Raw genomic sequence first — 25220 nt, 5'->3', positions numbered from 1 at the left:
AAAATGCCATGTATACACCTTAATTCGGCTGAAATTGAACCGAACTTGATTTCTCGGAATCGAGCTACATGACCTAGTTTATGCGATTTCTGCCGAGCTACTTTGTGCATGTATACCCTATCAAGCTAGTTGTCGAGCTACTTCCGGAAGTGACGAGTGACGAGACCACAAGCGGGAAACACAACAGCCTCGGTCGGCATGACAACAGTAGTAGCGAGCAGCAGAAGAGGTCAGGAGGAACAAACGAAGAAGAGAAAATGGCGATGTAGAGCTCTCTGAAGTGTGGGTGGAGCACAGAGGACGGCAGGACAAAGCTTCTGGTACTAATAGGCTTTTTATTGTCAGACTTTTCAGTTTAACAGCCTACTTTTATTCTTGAGAGAAAAAACACACACGCACGCGCGCGCTGTGTTCTAGTCCCGGGATGAGCTGTCCCCTCTGCTCGCCCTCTGCCTCCTTAAATAGGGCGCGGTTACTGGGAAGACACACAAACACACAGGTTAATTACCGTCAGGTGAAGTGATTCTGCCACTCACCTTCCCTGGCTCCGCCCTCCTGTCACAGACCGGCGCTTGACCACGCCCCCACTGCCACAGGCAAGCAGAAACGTGCACTTCTGGAGCAATGAGGAGACAGAGTTCATGCTCATTCAGCTTAAGGAGTTGAATATATTAAAATTCATGGACGGAAGAAAAACGCGCAATGGAGAACACGGAACTGATAACTTTGTTTACACTCTTGAATAGCTCTTCTTCATGACGACAACCGGAAGTGTACCAACACGATGGGGCGTGTTGCGCCACCTGTGGCTCGGGTGCACAATGCACCTCACACAATAGCCCGATTTCATTGTGTGCATGTAGGATTGGATTTCTCTGGCACCCTGCTGGGACCTTCAGCTCGATTACCGACAGCAGCTCGATTTGGATGTGCATGTAAACGTAGTCAGTGAGGAGGCCTACATGGAGGAGGTCAGAAACCTGGAGATCTGGTGCCAGGACAACAACCTTCTCCTAAACATTAGCAAGACAAAAGAGCTGATTGTAGACTTCTGCACAAAGCAGAGGAGGAACTACAAGCCCCTCAACATCAATGGAACCCCAGTGGAGAAAGTGGATAGTTTTCGATACCTGGGCATTCACACAAGACCTGTCATCAACATCCTGGTTAAGAAGGCCCACCAGTGTCTGTTCCATCTATGATGTCTCAGAGACTTCCGTCTTCCACCGGGGATGCTGAGGAATTTTTACTCCTGCACCATCAAGAACATCCTGACAGGAAATATCTCCACCTGGTTTGGGAACAGCACCAAAGCAGGACAGATGGGCTTTCCAGAGAGTGGTGTGATCAGCCAAGCGCATTGCATCAGCCAAGCCAAGCACAATCCACATTGAGCTCCCTGACCTGCAATCTGTCTACACCAACCAAAGCCAGGAAGATAATGAAGGACCTCAGCCATCCCAACTATGAACTCTTCTCTTTGTTGAGGTCAAGGAAGTGCTTTTGCTCCCTAAGGCCAATACAGAGAGAATGAGGAAGAGCTTCTTCCCTCAGGCCATTCCGGCTCTTAACCAGGACAATAACAGACAATAACTAGGTCTTGTCATCACTTCACCCTCATCCGCCCCATCTCTTACACATTTTCATGCAATTCCATCTCACTAAAGTGCAACAGATACAGTACATTTCTATTGCAATTGTACCACTTTGTACAACTTCATTCAGTACAGTGCAATATATATTTCAATTTTTTTCTTTAGTGCAACATATATTTATACATATTCTGCATATTGTGTATATTCTGCAGAGCATTTTATCACATTTTTTATTTTTATATTTTATTCTACTTATTACATTCTATTTTACTCCTTTTCTTGTTACTACTTTTCCTTTTTTTCAACTATCTTTACTACTTATGAAGCACTGCAATAAGCATTTCACTGCATGTTGTACTATGTATGATTGTGTATGTGACAAATGAAATTTGAATTTGACCTCTTTCACTTGCATTCACATCTCTTCGGCCTGCATACTGAGAGTTACCATGAACAGCTACCAAATGCAAATTCAACAATTGGAATCAACTCCAGACCTTTTATCTCCTTAATCTGTCATGAGATAACAAAGAAATGGGCCGGAACTGCCATGAAATTGCTTATCAGTCAACTGTCCAATTACTTTTGAGCCTGTAAAAATGGAGGGCCTATGTATTTTTAAAAAAGCCTGTAATTCCTAAATGCTAATTCCATATTTTTGTTAAACCCCTTGACTTAAGGCTACGATTTAGTCACATCTTGATTTATTTTTTATTTTTATATCAGATTGTTTATAGTGGCGTACAGAGGCAACATTATGAAAATTGTGTCACTGTCCAAATACTTATGCACCCAACTGTATATCCTGGTATTTACTGGAAAATTTCTATGGTGTTCAAATGCAAATACTTGGTGGGAAACTCTAAAATTTTTCAACTTTACAAGTTGATAAGGATTGGCTGAATGCATAATGCATTTGTGAAACACACATGCACACACGCATACGCTAACATTTTCAACTTTTTATGTTTTGTGTAATGCATCATACTCACCAGTTCCTCAGGAGATGCTTCTGATCTAAATCCTGTGGGTTGCTGCTTGAGGTTTCTTTTAGTCCCCCTCTTTTCTGTTTCTCTCTCCTTTCCACATATTCAGCCTCTTGTTCTAAGACACACTTCTTCAAGTCATCAAGGTTTTGCAGTGCCTGTATCCGTTCTGCTCGACCTATTGCTGTGCCATCTAACCACTGTTAAGGATAAAAGATCACCAGATAATTGCATACAGACAGAAAAACATGATGATTTATGTGCTGGTATTTATTCTTCTTTACCTGTCCTGTGTCCCAGTGCTGATTTGTAACACCCAATACTACAGATTAGCATACATTAGTACAACTAGTACAAATTATTCTACCAGCTAGTAAAGTAATCTAAAATGTCTCTATACATAATTGACAGGAAGGAAACTGTGCCCATTGCCAGGGGCAGGCCTAAAACTGGGCTATGGGCTAATTTTCCTAACCCTGACCCTGAACGTTTTTTCTATAGCCCCAAACCTGTCCTACTGGTTGTAAGTTACATTGTCTTTTGAATTGTGGGCCATGGTGTAGGTTACTATTAATATTAGGCATGTAACTATATATCGTGTAACTATAAATCATGATACAAATTTATGACAATTCAAATCAATGAAATTTTAAAAATGAACCATGATTATCACAGCTGCATCATCTCTTCATTTTTCCTAGCTGTAATTGTGCTATTTAGACAGCAGAGGGTGAAATAATATATAATAGAGGGAATGCACACATTGTCACTGTTGGCAGAAGCAACACAGCCCAAATGCAAAGGGAAAATAAATAAATAAATAAATAAATAAAAATAAAACATTTAAATGAGAAACCACTGTTGTGCAGTTGACTGTACAATTAGCTTTAACAAGAAATCAGAGTTATCTTTTTACAGACTACTGAAAGCTAGAGAAAAGAAAACAGAGGTAGTTGTTTTCTGTTTAAGCCTATCAACAACACCTTTCACAAATGTTCAGAAATAGTTATTAAGAAAAGGCATATTTGTTTTTGTTTTTTTTTGCTTGTTTTCATTTTTAAAAGGAACATTTTAGGCCAAGTTAATGTTATTATATTTTACTCCAACCTTTACAAATGTTTATAAATAATTATTGTTGATCAAAATTATTATTTTTTTAATTTAACAAAAATAATTTTTAAGTTGATAAAGAATAGAAAACTAAAATGTTGCATTTTTTGGTAATAAACTTTTTTTTTCAAAGAATATTGCGAGAAAATCGAATCATGAACCCTTTATTGTGAATCAAATCGATTCAAATAGTGAATCTGGTGAATTGTTACGATACATGCTTAACAAGTTACATAACGTGACATGTTACACTGTTATATGCTTGACAATTAACCTACTGTTTAATTAACTTATTGTTTAATTTATCACATACTTTTGATGAGTTTAACCATTTGGGTGGTCGAATCTGATCCTCAGCAATCCCCTGGCTGGCTAATGTTACATATTGATTATCCATCCTTGTAAACATTATGTATTTCTATACATTTTACACATGTTTAATTAGATGAGTTTGAATATCAGACTAACTTGAATATAACACACACACACACACACACGTGTGCACGCACACACTACCAGACACCTGTCTTTGGCCACTAGTTTCTTGTGGATGTTATCTGGTCTGGTATGTTATGAACTCTACAAAGAAGTAAATACAGCATGCATGTTATATATTGTTTATCCATCCTTGAAGCTGCTGTGCTTTTAAATATATTTTAATCATGTTTAATCAGATGAGATTGAACAGACTGATTTGAATATATTGTCTTTGATAAAATAGTGGCCAAAGGCAGGGGTCTGGTTGTGTGTGTGTGTGTGTGTGTGTGTGTGTGTGTGTGTGTGTGTGTGTGTGTGTGTGTGTGTGTGTGTGAGAAATTGAAATTAAAACCGAAAACAATGATTTTTAAATAATCTTTGACCTATATTGCACTCAAAACAATACAACAGCACATTATTTGATGTCTTACCTCATGAATTTTATTGTTTTTATCAAAATAAATGCTTATTTCAATTTTGAATCTTGCAACACATTAAAAAAAAAAAGGTTGGGACATAAAAGCCTTTACCTCATTATAATGTTGCCATTCCTTCTCACAACACTTAAAAATGTTTAGGGACTGAAGACACCAAGTGATGAAGCATTTCAAGTTTTATTTTGTCCCATTTTTCCTGCAAAAAGGTCTGAAGGTGTGCAACAGTACGGGGCCATTGTTGTTATAATTTTTGCTTCAAATTCACCATACATTCTCTATTGGGGATAGACACCCTCTTCTTCCACAGCTATGCCTTTGTAATGTGTGCAGAATGTGGCTTTGCATTGTCTTGTTGAAATATCCCTGGAAAATATGTCATCTTGAAGGCAGCATATGTTGCTCCAAAATCTCAATGGACATTTCTGAATTAATGATGCCAACACAGAAGTGTAAGTTACCTTTGCCAAGGACACTGACACAACCTCATACCATGACAGACCCTGGTTTTTGGACTTGTTGCTGGTAACAATCTGGACAGTCCTTTATGTCTTTGGTCTACAGCACATGGCATCCTGGAATACTGATTCATATAACCACAATAAACATTTCCACTGTGTGATGGTACAACCCAGATGCCTCCGAGGCCCAGAGAAGTTGACAGCACTTCTAGACACAGTTAACATAAGGCTTCTTTTTTTGCACAGTAAAGTTTTAACTGGCATTTGGGGATGTAACTCTGTATTGTAGTGCTTGACAAAGGTTTGCCAAAGTAATCCTGAGCCCATGTGGTTATATCAGCCACAGATGAATGATGGTTCTTGATGCAGTGCCATCTGAGGGATCAGAGAGCACAGGTGTTCAGCTTAGGCTTGCACCCCTGCCCTTTACACACTAAAATTCATCCAGATTCCTTGAATTGTTTAATGGTATTATGCACCATAGAGGGTGAAATATCCAAATCCCTTCCTATCTTTCTTTAAGAAACACTGTTTTTAAACATTTCAATAATTTTCTCAAGCATTTGCTGACAAACTGGAGATCCTCAGCCCATCTTTGCTCCTCAAAGACCAGCCCTGTCCTTGATACTGATTTTATACCAAGTCATGATTACAATTACCTGTTGACATCACCTGTTTCAATTCACATCATTATTTAATTGTTGAACCTCATTACTAGCCTTAAATTGCCCCGTCCCAACTTTTTTTTAATGTGTTGTAGGCCTGAAACACAGGAATGGAAGAATATTAACAAATGAAATAAGGTTAACCAGACAAGACATGAAATATTTTGGGTTCATACTGTCTGCAATGAAATACAGGTCAAAGTAAATTTAGAAAATCACTGCTTTCTTTTTTGTTTGCATTTTGCTCACCATCCCAACTTTTCTGATTTGGGGTTGTAAATCAAGAAGGCTATATACCAAGTGGCACTGTTGTCATCAACTTTGTGATAACAGTTGTCTTTGTAGCTTTGCAGATGAACACCTGTTCTAATATTGAATATTTAGGAACGACATGACTGCCTTTCTCTTCTCAATGAGGTCGCAAAGAGGTGCTAAGATAGAACAGAGTATGGGGGGTGGGCATGTTGACAATGTGGGCCAAGCCCCTGACCTCAGTACACTCTAGATTATTCCCCTGCCCGTCACCCAGAGAATCAATTAAGTTACATTATCCTTGCTGCCACATGCGTGTTCTTATTAGAAAATCTGCTCTCTCACTGGTCTTCTGTCAAAGAAAGAGAGTTGTGAGTGAAAGTCAACAAAGGCTTAATGGGATAAAAGCAAGGACTGCTGTGCAACTACTGCAAAATATTACTGAACTAGCTAATCAGGGGAATCTGAAGGTGTCTCCGTTAAGTGGTTCAGATATGTTCGATTTATCTTGGAACTCAACTCTGCTGGAAGAGAAAATTAGAATGAAACCCTGTTACTCTGACTGATTATACAGTATGCAGTACCTGAAGTTGAGGCAGGCAAGCCACTACATATGGCCTATAACCCTTGAAATCAGTGCAAGGATTTCCCACAAGAAAGAGCTCCCGGAGATGCACATTCTGTCTCAGAGACTCCACGCTGCTCAGTCGGCCAACAAAATTCACAGTGAGGTCAAGCTTCTGAAGATCTTCACAACCTACACATGTATTATACACATGTATATTATATGTTAACATACACGTTGAAAAAAACCCAGCTGAAGCTGTCACTCCAGCAGTCAGTTGTAAAATAAATAAATAAGCCACATAAAGAGTGAAAAGGTGAAATAGAGCTTTTACCTTCCAAATTTTCAATCACTTCAATGTTATTCAATGCCAAATTCAGATACTCCAACTTCTTCAGTCTGCCAACATTTTCTACAGAACATATATACACGAATAGGTATTATGATACACAGAACAAATTGGTTTCTCAATGAAAATGTACTCAAGTGTGACACTATGATCATGACAACACCATGACCAAATAAAAAACATACTGTGCCTCTGTACCTATTTTGGAAATGAGGTTGTTTTGCAAATAGAGGATTTTCAGGTCTCGGCACCACCTATCGATGTGCTCAATCCGTTCAATGTCCTTCTGATGTAGTGAAATCTCTTCCAAAGAAAAGATCTCACCATTGTTGTGTTCAGCATGACGGCGGATGAGATCCTCAGTGACTTTTTGGAAAAGAAAGTTTTACCATTAATACCATGAAAATAGCATTAATTGCAAATACTGCATGATTAATAATTTCATGATTTTGTTGGAAGGGCACAGCATGTGTGTGCACTGGTGGCTCAGTGGTCAAGATTCTGGGTTACTGATCACTGTTAGGCCTTTGAGCAAGGCTCTCGACCCTGTCTGCTTCAGGGGTGCCATATCATGGCTGACCCTGCACTTCCTAACAAGCTGGGATACACTATATTGCCAAAAGTATTTGCTCACCCATCCAAATTATCGGAATCAGGTGTTCCAATCACTTCCATGGCCACAGGTGTATAAAATCAAGCACCTAGGCATGCAGACTGTTTTTACAGTTTGGAGCTGGCCCCTTCCTCTTCCAACATGACTGTGCACCAGTGCACAAAGCAAGGTCCATAAAGACATGGATGACAGAGTCTGGTGTGGATGAACTTGACTGGCCTGCACAGAGTCCTGACCTCAACCCGATAGAACACCTATGGGATGAATTAGAGCAGAGACTGAGAGCCAGGCCTTCTCGTCCAACATCACTGTGTGACCTCACAAATGCGCTTCTGGAAGAATGGTCAAAAATTCCCATAAACACACTCCTAAACCTTGTGGACAGCCTTCCCAGAAGAGTTGAAGCTGTTCTAGCTGCAAAGGGTGGACCGATGTCATATTGAACCCTATGGATTAGAAATGGGATGTCACTTAAGCTCATATGTGAGTCAAGGCAGGTGAGCGAATACTTTTGGCAATATAGTGTATGTGGGATCTCATCTCATCTCATTATCTCTAGCCGCTTTATCCTTCTACAGGGTCGCAGGCAAGCTGGAGCCTATCCCAGCTGACTACGGGCGAAAGGCGGGGTACACCCTGGACAAGTCGCCAGGTCATCACAGGGCTGACACATAGACACAGACAACCATTCACACTCACATTCACACCTACGGTCAATTTAGAGTCACCAGTTAACCTAACCTGCATGTCTTTGGACTGTGGGGGAAACCGGAGCACCCGGAGGAAACCCACGCGGACACGGGGAGAACATGCAAACTCCGCACAGAAAGGCCCTCGCCGGCCACGGGGCTCGAACCCAGGACCTTCTTGCTGTGAGGCGACAGCGCTAACCACTACACCACCGTGCCGCCCCTGTATGTGGGATATGCAAAGAAAAGAATTTCACTGTACTGTAATGTATATATGAAAAAGAAAAGCTTCTTCATGTGCTCAAGAACATATCCAGGTGATTCACACATATGACGCGGTACGCGGTGGTCCGGACTACCGTTGTGGTCCGGACCACGCCGTTTTCAGGTGTGGTCCGGACCACCAAGTTCAGAAGACAAATAAATTTTAAATTTTCAGCTACTTCTTCCCCTAATTTAGAATAAATTCTTTCCTTTGCCCTTTCTTCTGTTGCTTTGTAGTCTCTAGCACATTTTTTCTTATTCCTTAGAAGCTGTTCATAACCACCCTGAGACATAATGACGAAAGTTGGTAAAATTATTTTTCACTTCCCTCGTGGCAGCTCCCGCTTTTTTACATGCGTTAGAACTGGTATCTTTTATTGCGCGTGTGTTTTACGCATGCATTTCTCTTCCGGTTTGAGAAAAAATAACAAATGATGTACGACTTTGTAAAAAAACTCGTATTAAATGACAAACACAGTATGATTTTGGTAAGTTTTTATTTATATCGTAATATAATACAGCATACGGTGAACCGGACCACAATCCAGGAAAAATAATTAATTAATGCCCTCGTTTTGTATGGAAAATACGGTGATCCGGACCACCGCGTACCGCGTCATATGCCGCTTTTCCACTACAAACGCGGCTGAGTCGGGCTGAGCCGTGCCGTGCTGAGTCGGGCTGAGCGGGGCTGTTGGAGTTGCATTTCGACTACAATCGCGCTGAACCGTGCTGGCTGGAAGTGGGTGGACACATTGGGTGGAGTTAGCGAAAGTGGGTGGACGTCAGGTGATGTCGTTAAGCAGCGCAAACAGTGACATCAGTGAGCTTTTAAGCGGTAGTCTCACGACCCGAATAGTAAACAATAAACATGGAGGACATGGAGCCGTTAGTGTTGCTGGTCTTGGTGCTGTGGCTTGTTGTCACCGACAACGCGGACAGATACTGGCAAGAGCGTATAGATGAGGCGAGGCGCATAAGGCTTCAGAAATTCTCGTAATTCTTCTCCTTCCGGGTTTGCGGTGTTTACAGATCCCAGCGCGCTCGCGGGGCGTGTGTGGGCATGTGAGGACACTCCTCCTCACCAATCAGTGCACAGGGGAGTGTCTGCTCACGCCCCCAGCCTCAGTCGGCTCGCTTTGGCTCGCTTCAGCCCTACTCCAAAACGGTGCGAGTTTTAGGGGCTAAGCAGGGCTGAAACGAGCTGAGTTGTGCTGGTTTTTGGTAGTCGAAACGCGAGCCATGTCGGGCTGAAGTGAGCTGAAGCGAGCTGAAAAAGGGTAGTGGAAAAGGGCCATTAGTGTAGTTTGAGCAATTTTCATATGTTCGATCGAAACCATTCTTTGATAGGTTTTTAAGAAGTCCACCCAAGCGGAAATGATTTTGTCGGATGTTTTGGATAAAATTTTTATTTATCGACTTTGCCAAAAAAAAATTGCTGTTTCTCAAAATCCAGTGACTGCAGAAATAATAAAATAACTGTTGCACTCAATCTCATCGTACATGGCTTATAGCCAACTCAGTGCTATGCGCCTCATCGGTTATCAGCTCATGACTTCATGGAATAATTGTTAAATAAAAGGCATTAAGGTGGCTCAAGGCTTTACAGTATTTAGGGCTTTCCAAAAAATTTTTTACAAAATACTTGACCTTAATTGTTCTTTAGTTTTACCTACATATATTTATCGCGATCAACTTGTATAGACAATTAAAGTGTTAAATTTGGTTTAATCCTGAACTACTTACTTACATTACAGAACCTATTTGCCAAAGGTATTTTTTTAACTTAATTAAATTTATTACGCTTATTTCTATTACAAAAAAGGACATTTTCAGTGCATCTTTGTAAACAAGACCTTCATCAAATTTACATTCTTTCCCTATAATAATAATTCATACTTTCAACATTGAAGAAAACACATGAAATCAGTTTCTTCTGGGCAGATTATTATTTGGTTTACTGGGAAAACAGGGTGAAAGATTTTAAAAGCGACCGGCAGTGGCAGTGGCGCCTTCAGGCAGCAGAGAAGAACAGTTATCAAGGTATTAATAAAGATGTGCTAAAATAATAATAATAAATTAGCAAGAGGTGCTACCCGCGCGGGTGACTGAATAAAGTTTGTTTTGCTTTATTTCGAACACAAGCCAGTCGTCACGAAGTGGAAAAGAATAGATTTCGGAATGGAATCTGGTTGTACATTCATCTCTTCTTCTACCTCACTTTCCTTATGAGCTTTCTAGCCAGCTAGCAAGCTGCAACAGGTAAAGCTGTAATGTACAACCTTTTGCGAACCTGAAGTTCAAAAAGTAAATATTATTCTATGCCAGCATATATTTATGGGGAAATATATAATACCTTTCGTTGTTTTAATTATGTGTAGAATATTATTAAAAACGAAGAGCACTTACTGCGAACCATGCTTGAGTCTGGGAAGCGTTACTATGGGAACAGGTCTTGCGGAAGTAGGAACGATGTTCTCGATCGCGTTCTATTTTGGTAAGACTTCCGGTTGTTTGACGTCACAGATTAACCCTGTACTGGCCAGAGGTACTTCACATCTCATCTCATCTCATCTCATTATCTCTAGCCGCTTTATCCTGTTCTACAGGGTCGCAGGCAAGCTGGAGCCTATCCCAGCTGACTACGGGCGAAAGGCGGGGTACACCCTGGACAAGTCGCCAGGTCATCACAGGGCTGACACATAGACACAGACAACCATTCACACCTACGGTCAATTTAGAGTCACCAGTTAACCTAACCTGCATGTCTTTGGACTGTGGGGGAAACCGGAGCACCCGGAGGAAACCCACGCGGACACGTGGGCCCAATCCCAATTCTAATTTCTACCCCTACCCCTCCCCCTTCCCCTCCGCCTTCCCCTTGGCCCTTCCCCTTGAGGCCCACTTTACACGGGGACGGTATAAAACAAAAACGCAAAAGTCCGTTTTTGTTCTCACTTTTTTCCGCGTCTACACGACCGTTTTCAAGGAGGAAATCTGCGTCTATACGGTGACGCATAAATGTCTCCGCTATGTCTGCACGCATGCGCAACGTCTTCTGTCTTGTCTGATCTGCACCGCTGTTCTGTCAAGTTATCCTACCAAGCCTACTACGCATGTGCGAAATCCAGGAGGGTAGGAAAATTTAACAGTAGTTTTGTCCCACCGATCAGCTGGGCTGATAGAAAATCGGTGAGAATTTCACGCATTTGCCGATTTTTATGTTTTGTGCGTATTGGTCGAGTCTTTGGCTGAGTCAAATAATTTGTAATGACTTATTTTGAATAATAAAACGGTCTGTATGCGAACTTGCTAGGATAACTTTACAGAACACCGGTCCGGCTGAGGTACTGTAGTGCTCGAGGGAGGAGCAGGAGCAAACCGAAACTCTTTTAATCTGCCTTTATTAAGTAACACTCACTCTTGTTTCGGTGAAGAAGAGAAAAGGCAGTGTCCATCTCAGCAAAATAAACCCGTTCGGCTGCTGGTTTTGTTTTCAGTCTCGGGTTTATGGTTTCACGAGCGGCTTGAATAGGCGGCGCGCGCGTGCACGCACGCGTGTAACTTGGCGACACCAAACTGAGGAGCTCCAGCCGGGCGGGTGAGCAGGAAAACACATCTACTGCATTAAAACACAGAGCAGCTTGAAGGTCTGTTGGATCGATGTAATCAGACATGCTCTTACTTTTTTTTTTTGGATAGGACAGTGTAGAGAGACAGGAAATAAGTGGGAGAAAGAGACAGGGAGGGATCGGGAAATGACCTCAGGTCGGAACCGAACCTGGGTCCCCGGATTTTATGGTATGATGCCTTAGCCATCTGAGCCACGACACCCCCACTTACTTTCTTGCTTCCCGGGCTGGCATGTACAGTATATGACACATGTATGACGTAAACGCGTACCCGACGTGAGCAGATCCGAGCAGAGTTTCGCGTATTGGGTAGTTTAGACGGATACGCAATGGGGGCCGTTTTTAAACTTATCCACTTTGGAAGGCGTTTTCAATTTTATCCGTTTTTCAGCCTCGGAAACGCCGTCCTCGTGTAAACGAAAGGCACTTCTGATAAAATATTTAGTCGTTTTTACCCGACAGCGTCCTCGTGTAAACGGGCCCTGAAACTGAGCTACAAGGGATAGGGCTTGAAATTCAACCCTTACGTATTGGGATAGCCCTTCAACGATCACATACGTCATCGCGTACCTCCGTCAGCGTTTACGTTAGCAAAACGCGACCAAATGCGTCATTGGCTGCGACCAGCCGCTACAGTCAGAGCCAGAAATCTCTGCTGGCAGGGTGTGATTTGTTAACTAACACCACTGAATGGGATATCTTTGGCGCTTCGTGCACCACATCCGACAGAATGAGGTGTCAGAACACTCATGTAAACAATAAAAGCGAGAATAACAGAACAAAACGTACGCAGTAAAGCAACCGAAAACAATACTCACTCCCAAAGCTTTTTAGCAGCAGCTTGGATTTCAGAAATCGCTGCTCATTCTCAGCTCGAAAGCGAATCAAGCAGCGTGTTTCCTCTGGATAACAACTTAAAACACGTAAATAATGGAGAAAATACATTTATGACAATCTTTCGCCGCGGGAACCGCCATCTTTCTGAAATCCGCATGAAATCTCGCTGAAATCCGCATGGCATTGTGGGAAATCACTCAAACCCCTTCGTTCGGAGTCAGCTCCAGGAAAATCTCCATTTGGAGGGGTACAGAAGCCCTACCCCTTCCCCTACCCCTCCGCGTTAACTGGGATTGGGATACCCCTACCCCTTCACGTGAACGCGCAAAATGGAGGGGAAGGGCCAAGTCCAAGGGGTGAAATGGGATTCGGCCGTGGAGAACATGCAAACTCCGCACAGAAAGGCCCTCGCCGGCCCCGGGGCTCGAACCCGGACCTTCTTGCTGTGAGGCGACAGCGCTAACCACTACACCGCCTACTTCACATCTCCAATCATAAAAACATCGCTTCTTTTGAAAAATGTTCTGTGTGAAAGGGAGTTTTTTCACTGAAGTAAGGTTTAGATGAAAACATTCACTTTTTCACTGTTTCTTTTTTTTGCTTACTAACAAAAACGTTCATTATAACTTTGTTCAAATTGATTCATCACTGCAGTGCATGTCGTCTGAAAGGTTTTTGACTGCTTTCAGTTTTTCTTCCATTGAACTTTTGTGTTCAAGGTGCAATAATGGTTTATTGTTTTGACGTTTTAATCTTTGTAAACTCGCCATTTTTAAATTAATTCTGTGAAACTTATGGAGCTGAGAGCAGCATAAAACTCACTGTGACCAGCTGGTGACACTGCGTTGTGAGGATGTAAGTTTAAGTTAATTTTATGGTATAAAAATGGTGGAAAAACCCGTTTTAGTTATTTATGGGCTATTCTAAGGTTCGTTGTTTTGTTGGGAAAAAAAGCTGGCAGTTAGCGTTTGTGCATACTTACAAATACAGAAGAAGAACTTTATTTATCACACGTACACTTAAGCACAGTAAAGTTTCTCTCTGCATTTAACTCATCTGAAGCAATGAACACACACATGCACACACACGTGAGCAATGAGCACACACAGATACCCAGAGCAGTGGGCAGCCAAGCCACAGCGCCTGGGGAGCAGTTGGGGGTTAGGTGCCTTGCTCAAGGGCACTTCAGCCCAATGCTGCCCCATGTTAACCTAACCACATGTCTTTGAATTGTGGGGGAAACTGGAGCACCCACAGGAAACCCACACAGACATGAGGAGAACATGCAAACTCCACACAGAAAGGCTTCCATCAGCCACTGGGCTCAAACCCAGAACCTTCTTGCTGTGAGGCGATAGTGCTAACCACTACACCACCGTGCCAACCCACTTATGTTTTGAAACGTATTTATCAATAAATATATTATACCAGTGTAATCCTTGTATTTTGTGTTTACTGTAGTGTTATTATACAGTTTTCAAATAAGCTTTGTTTTTGTGGATGATGTTGAAGGGTGGTTTCCTCCGGGTGCTCTGGTTTCCCCCACAGTCCAAAGACATGCAGGTTAGGTTAACTGGTGACTCTAAGGCTACGTTTACATTAGACCGTATCTGTCTCGTTTTCTTCGCGGATGCACTGTCCGTTTACATTAAACCACCTGGAAACGTGAATCCGCCAGCGTCCACGTATTCAATCTAGATCGTATCTGGTCCGGTGCTGTGTAAACATTGAGATACGCGAATACGCTGTGCTGAGCTCTAGCTGGCGTCCTCATTGGACAACGTCACTGTGACATCCACCTTCCTGATTCGCTGGCGTTGGTCATGTGACGCGACTGCTGAAAAACGGCGCGGACTTCCGCCTTGTATCACCTTTCATTAAAGAGTATAAAAGTATGAAAATACTGCAAATACTGATGCAAATACTGCCCATTGTGTAGTTATGATTGTCTTTAGGCTTGCCATCCTTCCACTTGCAAGTGTTAAGTGATATGCGCTGGGATCACACACACAGCGGCTCAGTCCCGAAAACACTGCTAGTGCGCTTCACTCACGCGCTCTGTGAGCTGCGCAGGGCCGGAGTGCGCACCCTCCAGAGGGCACTCGCTGTTCAGGGCGGAGTGATTTGGAGCGCAGGATGCCTGCGGAGCCGAGCGTATCCGCGTATTGGTATTGTTGTGTGCACGCGAATCGTGTATTGGTGTTGCTGTGTGCACACTAATCGTTTTAAAAACGTTAATCTGATGATCCGCTGATACGGTCTAATGTAAACATGGGCTAAATTGACCGTAGGTGTGAATGTGAGTGTGAATGGTTGTCTGTGTCTATGTGTCAGCCCTGTGATGACCTGGCGACTTGTCCAGGGTGTACCCCGCCTTTCACCCGTAGTCAGCTGGGATAGGCTCCAGCTTGCCTGCGACCCTGTAGAACGGGATAAAGCGGCTAGAGATAATGAGATGAGATGAAACTGATTACCACCAGTGTCTGAAGCTGGAAAATGAAATTTCCGGGCAAAAAAAAACTTTCACCAAAAAAAATTATTGATAAACTTCATTACATTGGAAAGAGAGCCACACTTCATATAACCCACCAAAACACCATGCTTTGATGAAAGGTAAGTTATTCAAATTACAATAATTATTCAGCTTAATCACATGAAAAATATTTTTTCCTTTATCAGCAAAAAAAACATAAAATGTCAACTACATTCAGTACAAAAAACCTGGGTGGTATTTTTTTTGTCCCTGTGTAGATATATACAGTAGTGCTTGAAAGTTTGTGAACCCTTGAGAATTTTCTATATTTCTACATAAATATGACCTAAAACATCATCAGTTTTTCACACAAGTCCTAAAAGTAGATAAAGAGAACCCAGTTAAACAAATGAGACAAAAATATTATACTTGGTCATTTATTTATTAAGGAAAATGATCTAATATAACGTATCTGTGAGTGGCAAAAGTATGTGAACCTTTGCTTTCAGTATCTGGTGTGACCCCCTTGTGCAGCAATAACTGCAACTAAAAGTTTCTGGTAACTGTTGATCAGTCCTGCTTGGAGGAATTTTAGCCCATTCCTCCATATAGAACAGCTTCAACTCTGGGATGTTGGTGGGTTTCCTCACATGAACTGGTTGCTTCAGGTCCTTCCACAACATTGCGATTGGATTAAGGTCAGGACTTTGACTTGGCCATTCCAAAACATTAACTTTATTCTTTTTTAACCATTCTTTTGGTAGAATGACTTGTGTGCTTATGGTCGTTGTCTTGCTGCATGACCCACCTTCTCTTAAGATTCAGTTCATGGACAGATGTCCTGACATTTTCCTTTAGAATTCGCTGGTATAATTCACAATTCATTGTTCCATCAATGATGGCAAGCCATCCTGGCCCAGATGCAGCAAAACAGGCCCAAACCATGATACTACCACCACCATGTTTCACAGATGGGATAAGGTTCTTATGCTGGAATGCAGTGTTTTCCTTTCTCCAAACATAATGCTTCTCATTTAAATCAAAAAGTTCTATTTTGGTCTCATCCATCCACAAAACATTCTTCCAATAGCCTTCTGGCTTGTCCACATGTTTTTTTAGCAAACTGCAGACAAGCAGCAATGTTCTTTTTGGAGAGCAGTGGCTTTCTCCTTGCAACCCTGCCATGCACACCATTGTTTTTCAGTGTTCTCTTGATGGTGGACTCATGAACATTAACATTAGCCAATGTGAGAGAGGCCTTCAGTTGCTTAGAAGTTATCCTAGGGTCCTTTGTGTGCCTACCAAAACCTTCTGCATATATAACAACAATAAACCCTGGTTCACTGCAAAACTCAGGCAACTTCGTCGGAACAAAGAAGAGGCCTACAAAAGTGGAGACAGAATTCTGTATAATCAGACCAGAAACACACTGACAATGGAGGTGAAAGCAGCTAAGAGGAGCTATGCTGATAAGATTAAAAACAGCCTTTCAGCAAACGATCCGACGTCAGTGTGGAGAGGCCTGCAGAACATTACTAACTATGGACCCTTTTCACGTGACGTCACGACAAACGCGGCCGCCATTTTGGACATGTACTACCAGTAGTTTACCACAGCCAGCATTGAGGAACGGCAGCAAAGAAAGTGTTTATTTTCAGCAAGACTTCCATCATGCCACTATATTGTTGTGCACCTGGATGTAGTAACCATCAACAAACAAGGCAAGGGTTATCATTTTATCGGATCCCGGTAGATGCTGACCGACGGAGAAGATGGATAGCGGCCATAAACAGGAAAGACTGGCAGCCCTCGGCATACCGGCGCTTGTGCAGTGACCACTTTGTTGGAGGTAAGACGAATAAAATTAGCCAGAAAAGGCATTACATTGCTGTTAACATTCTGTGGCGGCGAGTGTGTAACCAAATAGGCTAAAATAACCCATTGTAACCTCTTTGTACTTCTGTAGTAGCTATTAGCTAATGACATTAGCTAGCGTTGTGTTCCTTTGCTGTTGGTAGACTGTAGGACAGATCAGAGGCAGTGTCCTACAAACAGCGCTTAATTTGAGGGGGAGCAAGCCGGAGCGCGCTCCGGAACCTCGGGTATTGGCTCCGGCAGCTATTTACACTGGATCCGGTGATCCGACACCTCTTTTGACTACGTAACAAAAAAAACAAAACAAATAATTAAATAAAAAAATGCAAGTTTATTTAGTGTTAATGTCTGATTTTGATATCTGTCTTGTTGGTGATTTCTCTCATGAAACGACATCCACAAAATATCTGCAGATGAACTTAATTTGCAGTGTTATTACAAAACATGCCCAGAAGCGCCGCGCCGCGCCCCCCCTCTTTTTTTCCGCACCGGAGCCGCTCATCCTCTGCGCTCCGGGACCTCCCACTTTACAAATTAAGCACTGCCTACAAATAAGTGTTCAAAACAAGAGGAACATGTATTTGTCTCTTAAATCCAGGCCGTTCCCTGTAATCTGTAACAACGGTTGGAGAAAGTAATGGCAAATAGTGAGTGCACAAACCATAGAAGGTAAACTGTACACAGCGCCAGGGCAGTGTGATGGTATGTCTACTTTTAGATTGTGTTAGCTTATCAATGAACACACTCGTCACTCGACGAGTTTCACGTCTTTACGATGGATACTTAAATGTGTGTTAGGTATTATTGTTGCAGTCTAAGCAGTCATTGTAGCAGCTAGATGAGCAAGAACCGAAAGGGTCTGTGCCATAAACCGTTATTTCTGTACGGCATTGCTAATGTGTCGTTACTGTTGTTATTTCTCCCTCTGCTCGCCCTGTAAATGCCCTACGTCGCTGGATAGCGAAGGTGTTTTCTGCATCTCGCTCATTTTTCTTCTATGTTCTCCGTTTGTCGCCTTCCTCGCATTCAAACCAATTCGAGCCGAAGTCCGCTACATGTCCAAAATGGTGGTCACGTTTACGAAGGTCACGTGACTGAAAAGGGTCTATGGACCCTTTTCACGTGACGTCACGACAAACGCGGCCGCCATTTTGGACGTGTACTACCAGTAGTTTACCACAGCCAGCATTGAGGAACAGCAGCAAAGAAAGTGTTTATTTTCAGCAAGACTTCCATCATGCCACTATATTATACCAACACTATATATACCGACACATCTATTCAAACAGATAATGCCTGGAGTAATTGAACCGCTTCTAAAAATAATAAATTCTTCTCTTATGATTGGCTATGTACCCAAATCCTTTAAACTAGCAGTTATCAAACCCCTGATTAAAAAACCTGACCTTGATCCCTGTCAGCTGTCCAATTATCGGCCAATATCAAACCTCCCCTTTATCTCCAAGATCCTTGAAAAAGCTGTGGCACAGCAGTTATGCTCATATTTACATAGGAATAACATCCATGAAATGTATCAGTCAGGATTTAGACCTCATCATAGCACAGAGACAGCACTGGTTAAAGTAGTAAACGACCTACTGTTGGCGTCTGATCAGGGCTGTGTCTCGCTACTTGTGTTGCTTGACCTTAGTGCAGCATTTGATACCATTGATCATTCCATTCTTCTGGATAGACTAGAAAATGTTGTGGGAGTTAAGGGAATGGCCCTCTCCTGGCTCAGGTCTTATCTAACTGATCGTTATCAGTATGTTGATATAAATGGTGATATTTCTAGACGTACCGAGGTAAAGTTTGGTGTTCCACAAGGTTCTGTCTTGGGTCCACTGCTTTTTTCTCTATATATGTTACCTCTGGGCGATATTATTCGTAAACATTGTATTAGTTTCCACTGTTATGCTGATGACACACAGTTGTATGTCTCTGCAAAACCTGATGAGAGACACCAGCTTAATAAAATTGAGGAATGTGTTAAGGACATTAGACACTGGATGCTTATAAATTTCCTTCTGCTTAACTCTGACAAGACTGAAGTACTTGTGCTAGGACCACATACAGCTAGAAGTAAGTTTTCTGATTACACAGTAACTCTGGATGGCCTTTCTGTTTCTTCACGTGCAGCAGTAAAAGACCTCGGAGTGATTATTGACCCCAGTCTTTCATTCGAAACTCACATTGATAACATCACCCGGATAGCTTTCTTTCATCTCAGAAATATTGCAAAGATAAGAAATTTAATGTCATTGCATGATGCAGAAAAACTAGTCCATGCTTTCGTTACCTCCAGGTTGGATTATTGTAATGCCTTACTGTCTGGATGTTCCAATAAGTGCATAAACAAGCTCCAGTTAGTTCAAAATGCCGCAGCAAGAGTCCTTACTAGAACTAGAAAATATGACCACATCACGCCTGTCTTATCCACACTGCATTGGCTCCCAATCAAATTTCGTATTGATTATAAAATACTACTATTGACCTTTAAAGCACTAAATGGTCTCGCACCACAGTACCTGAGTGAACTTCTGCTCCTCTATGACCCGCCACGCCTACTTAGATCAAAAGGTGCAGGCTATCTGCTGGTACCTCGTATAGTGAAGGCTACATCAGGGGGCAGAGCCTTTTCTTACAAAGCCCCACTGTTATGGAACAGCCTTCCAAGTAATGTTCGGGAATCAGACACAGTCTCAGCATTTAAGTCTAGGCTGAAAACGTATCTGTTTAGTCAAGCCTTTTGTTAATGGTGTTTATGAGGTAAAGGAGTAGATCTGGAGGGTCCTCAGACATAGAGTGTTTTGGTAAACTGGGATGTATGGATGCTGTCAGTCCCCACTCGCTTGCTCACTCAAGTTTGTTGACGGTGCAGTGGCTGGCTGCTTTATGTCCCGGGGCTCCCTCATGCCTGTGTTACCTTCTGGCTCTCTCCTTTTAGTTATGCTGTCATAGTTAGTTGCCGGAGTCCCTGCTTGTACTCGGTGCAATATGTATACTGTTCCTACTTATTCAGGTGACATTGGGCATACCTAACCACCTGTGTTTTCTTTCTCTCCCCCCCCCACTCCAAATCTGTCCCTCTGAGTTACATGGAGTCAACAGGAAATCTTTTGGTGGAGACGGTGGGGACCTCGACTGGCTATCGTAGCCTGCAGGGAATCGGCCGTCAGACATTCTGTCGCATGTCCCAGACCCGGTGAAATGTAACTGAATTGTCTTGGCCAGGCCTAAGGGTCCCATCTGCATCTCATCATTGCTGAGGAGTGTGCTCCCATCACCCAATCAAGCATCCAGCCAGAGCAGTCATGATATATTTTTTTACCATATTAACATGCCATTGTGTGTCATGCCTGATGTAAAGACTCTCGTCTCTGCGAGCCTACCACACAGATTTAATACTTGTCATTTTTAGGGCATACCTAATAACATGTTTTCTTTCTCTCTCTCTCTCTCTCTTCCCCCCCCCCCCCCCCCATCTGTCCCTCTGGGTTGCATGTTGATCCTGGGATTGGGATGCTGGCCTCTTCTGCCCCTCGGACCTGCTTGGTCCATCCTGGTGCCCTGTGTCTGGTCGGAGTTTTGTCGCCCCGCTCCTGTGGGGGACGGCCCCATGAGGACAGTTGAGGGTTATACCTGTTAAAACTATTAATATTATAGTCAGGCTGTCTGTTGTTGCCCAAATGAGGATGGGTTCCCTTTTGAGTCTGGTTCCTCTCGAGGTTTCTTCCTCATGTCGTCTGAGGGAGTTTTTCCTTGCCACCGTCGCCACAGGCTTGCTCATTGGGGATAGATTAGGGATAAAATTAGCTCATGTTTTAAGTCGTTCAAATTCTGTAAAGCTGCTTTGCGACAATGTTTATTGTTAAAAGCGCTGTACAAATAAACTTGATTTGATTTGATATTGTTGTGCACCTGGATGTAGTAACCATCAACAAACAAGGCAAGGGTTATCATTTTATCGGATCCCGGTAGATGCTGACCGACGGAGAAGATGGATAGCGGCATACCAACGCTTGTGCAGTGACCACTTTGTTGGAGGTAAGACGAATAAAATTAGCCAGAAAAGGCATTACATTGCTGTTAACATTTCTGTGGCGGCGAGTGTGTAACCAAATAGGCTAAAATAACCCATTGTAACCTCTTTGTTCTTCTGTAGTAGCTATTAGCTAACGACATTAGCTAGCATTGTGTTCCTTTGCTGTTGGTAGACTGTAGGACAGATCAGAGGCAGTGTCCTACAAACAGCGCTTAATTTGAGGGGGAGCAAGCCGGCGCGCGCTCCGGAACCTCGGGTGTTGGCTCCGGCAGCTATTTACACTGGATCCGGTGATCCGACACCTCTTTTGACTATGTAACAAAATAATAATAATAATAATAATAATAATTACATTAAAAAATGCAAGTTTATTTAGTGTTAATGTCTGATTTTGATATCTGTCTTGTTGGTGATTTCTCTCATGAAACGACATCCACAAAATATCTGCAGATGAACTTAATTTGCAGTGTTATTACAAAACATGCCCAGAAGCGCAGCGCAGCGCCCCCCTCCCCCCCTCTTTTTTTCCGCACCGGAGCCGCTCATCCTCTGCGCTCCGGGACCTCCCACTTTACAAATTAAGCACTGCCTACAAATAAGTGTTCAAAATAAGAGGAACATGTATTTGTCTCTTAAATCCAGGCCGTTCCCTGTAATCTGTAACAACGTTTGGAGAAAGTAATGGCAAATAGTGAGTGCACAAACCATAGAAGGGAAACTGTACACAGCGCCAGGGCAGTGTGATGGTATGTCTACTTTTAGATTGTGTTAGCTTATCAATGAACTCACTCGATGAGTTTCACGTCTTTACGACGGATACTTAAATGTGTGTTAGGTATTATTGTTGCAGTCTAAGCAGTCATTGTAGCAGCTAGATGAGCAAGAACCAAAAGGGTCTGTGCCATAAACCGTTATTTCTGTACGGCGTTGCTAATGTGTCGTTACTGTTGTTATTTCTCCCTCTGCTCACCCTGTAAATGCCCTACGTCGCTGGATAGCGAAGGTGTTTTCTGCATCTCGCTCCTTTTTCTTGTATGTTCTCCGTTTGTCGCCTTCCTCGCATTCAAACCAATTCGAGCCGAAGTCCGCTACATGTCCAAAATGGTGGTCGCGTTTACGAAGGTCACGTGACTGAAAAGGGTCTATAGGAGACCATCCACCAACACTGCAGTGAACCATCAACTGGCTGACGAGCTGAATGTGTTTTACTGCAGATTCAACACATTCACACCTCTCCCCCCTTCAGTCATTAAAGACCCATTTACGCCCCCTGCCATTCTGCCACCCCCCGCCTCTGACCCCCCACCAGCACTCAAGATCTGTGAAGAGGATGTCTGTCAGCTTTTCCACAGACAGAAGATCAGGAAGGCACCTGGCCCAGATGGTGTGTCAACCTCTTGTCTGAAGGTCTGTGCTGACCAGCTGGCTCCCATCTTCACCCAGATCTTTAATAGATCCCTGGAGCTGTGTGAAGTCCCCTCATGCTTCAAATGCTCCACAGTAATCCCGGTTCCTAAGAAAACCAATATCACAGGACTGAATGACTACAGGCCTGTTGCCCTCACATCTGTAGTCATGAAGTCCTTCGAGAGACTGGTGTTGTCATACCTGAAGGACATCACAGACCCCCTGCTGGACCCCCTGCAGTTTGCCTACCGGGCAAACAGGTCAGTGGATGATGCAATAAATATGGATCTACACTACATCCTGCAACACCTTTTTACTGCAGGGACGTATGCCAGGATCCTGTTCGTGGACTTCAGGTCAGCATTCAACACCACTGTTCCAGACATCCTCCACACCAAGCTCACCCAGCTCACTGTGCCTTCCTCCACCTGTCAGTGGATTACAAACTTCCTGACTGACAGGAAGCAGCAGGTGAGGATGGGGAGCATCATATCCAGCACTCGGACTATCAGCACTGGCGCCCCCCCAAGGGTGTGTGCTCTCCCCACTGCACCTCAAGAGACCCGTCTGTTAAACTCCTGAAATTTGTGGACGATACAACGGTCATCGGCCTCATCCGAGATGGTGACGAGTCTGCATACAGACGGGAGGTTGAACGGCTGGTCTGGTGGTGCGGTCAGAACAATCTGGAACTGAACACGCTCAAAACTGTGGAGATGACAGTGGACTTTAGGAGGAGCCCCCCCACTCTGCTGCCCATCACCAACAACACTGTGACTGCTGTTGAAAGCTTCAGGTTTCTGGGTTCCACAATCTCTTGGGACTTGAAGTGGGAGACCAACACACTCACTATCATCAAAAAGGCTCAACAGAGGTTGTACTTTCTGCGCCAGCTCAGGAAGCTCAACCTGCCTAAGGAGCTGCTGACACAATTTTACTCTGCCATCATTCAGTCTGTTCTTTGCTCTTCCATCACTGTTTGGTTTGGCTCGGTCACCAAACAGGAGAAGAACAGACTACAATGGACAATAAGGTCTGCAGAGAAAATTACTGGTGTCAACCTGCCCTCCATCCAAGACCTATACTTGTCCAGAGTCAGGAAACGGGCAGGTAACATCTCTTCGGACCCATCACACCCTGGTCACAATCTGTTTAATCTTCTCCCCTCAGGGAGGCGATATAGATCACTGTATGCAAAAACAACCAGACACAAGAATAGGTTTTTTTTTTCTCTCAGGCTGTCTCTGTGAGCAGCTAAAATCCAGATTCATATATCAGTAATATCACTTGCAAAATATCTGCACACTCATACTGTCATTCTGTGCTCACTGTTACTTATATTTATACTTATTTACTATTTCATCTTTGCACTATGCACCATATTGCACCAAAAGGGAAAATCCTTTCTGTGATGAACAGCTAAAATCCAGATTCATATAATCAGTAATATCCTTGTAAAATATCTGCACACTCATACTGTCATTCTGTGCAAACTGTATACTTTATATATTTCATACTTGACTTACTTGGATTACTTTGCACTATGCACCTATTGCACCATTTTTTTGTTTGTTTGTTTTGTGTATACGCTTTTTATCTGTTTTGTACTATGAGAGCTAAGTGAAACCGGAGTCAAATTCCTAGTTTGTGTCCACATACCTGGCAATAAAAGTGATTCTGATTCTGACCTCGCCGACTATTACACGCCTTGCTCTTGGAGTGATCTTTGTTGGTCGACCACTCCTGGGGAGGGTAACAATGGTCTTGAATTTCCTCCATTTGTACACAATCTGTCTGACTGTGGATTGGTGGAATCCAAACTCTTTAGAGATGGTTTTGTAACCTTTTCCAGCCTAATGAGCATCAACAACGCTTTTTCTGAGGTCCTCAGAACTCTCCTTTGTTCGTGCCATGATACACTTCCACAAACGTGTTGTGAAGATCAGACTTTGATAGATCCCTGTTCTTTAAATAAAACAGGGTGCCCACTCACACCTGATTGTCATCCCATTGATTGAAAACACCTGACTCTAATTTCACCTTCAAATTAACTGCTAATCCTAGACAGTGGTCGAAATACTTTTTTCCAGTGTTCTGCAATATTGCAGAATGTCAAAATTTTGTTCTGCAATTTGGAAATATTTTCTGCAAATACACAAGCCTCCATACTACACCCTTCTCAACCTAATAATGCCTATATTTACATCATATCTAGCTTTACAACTCATAGCACTACTGTAATTCTTTATTCTCTCTATTTTTAATTTCAGTCTTCATAGATCCTTCTCTGCAGCAAAGTTATCATTCCATGATACCTCCACAGGTCTTTCATCCCCCTCGCCCTGACACTACGGGCTACTACAACTTGAAGTATACCAACTAATTCATAAATGTACTAGTTATCACACCCACACATTATCCTTCCACACAACACACTAATAAAGGTATCACCACAATAAAAAAATAGAACACAACTGTTCTTCAAGAAACA

At 42.8% G+C, this 25220-nt stretch overlaps 1 protein-coding gene across 5 annotated transcripts in view; it reads right to left on the bottom strand.

Moving 5' to 3' along the window:
* The window catches only part of dnaaf11 (dynein axonemal assembly factor 11), a 107119-nt gene that overhangs the window by 66879 nt on the left and 15020 nt on the right, over window positions 1–25220 (bottom strand). For 3 of the 5 annotated variants that reach the window (XM_060905957.1, XM_060905954.1, XM_060905958.1), the window contains exons 2-5: window positions 7093–7260; window positions 6880–6957; window positions 6565–6737; window positions 2588–2781 (exon numbers count right to left, since the gene is read on the bottom strand). In XM_060905957.1, the coding sequence (XP_060761940.1) occupies window positions 2588–2781; window positions 6565–6737; window positions 6880–6957; window positions 7093–7260 (613 nt within the window). Of the gene's footprint in view, window positions 1–2587; window positions 2782–6564; window positions 6738–6879; window positions 6958–7092; window positions 7261–7528; window positions 7573–10869; window positions 10920–25220 lie in introns of those variants that run through there. The other 2 variants (XM_060905955.1, XM_060905956.1) reach the window with 2 other exon arrangements.

This window comes from Neoarius graeffei, chromosome 23 (genome assembly GCF_027579695.1).
Source record: "Neoarius graeffei isolate fNeoGra1 chromosome 23, fNeoGra1.pri, whole genome shotgun sequence".
Taxonomy (NCBI): Eukaryota; Metazoa; Chordata; class Actinopteri; order Siluriformes; family Ariidae; genus Neoarius; species Neoarius graeffei.
This window is presented reverse-complemented; position numbering and strand designations above follow the sequence as displayed.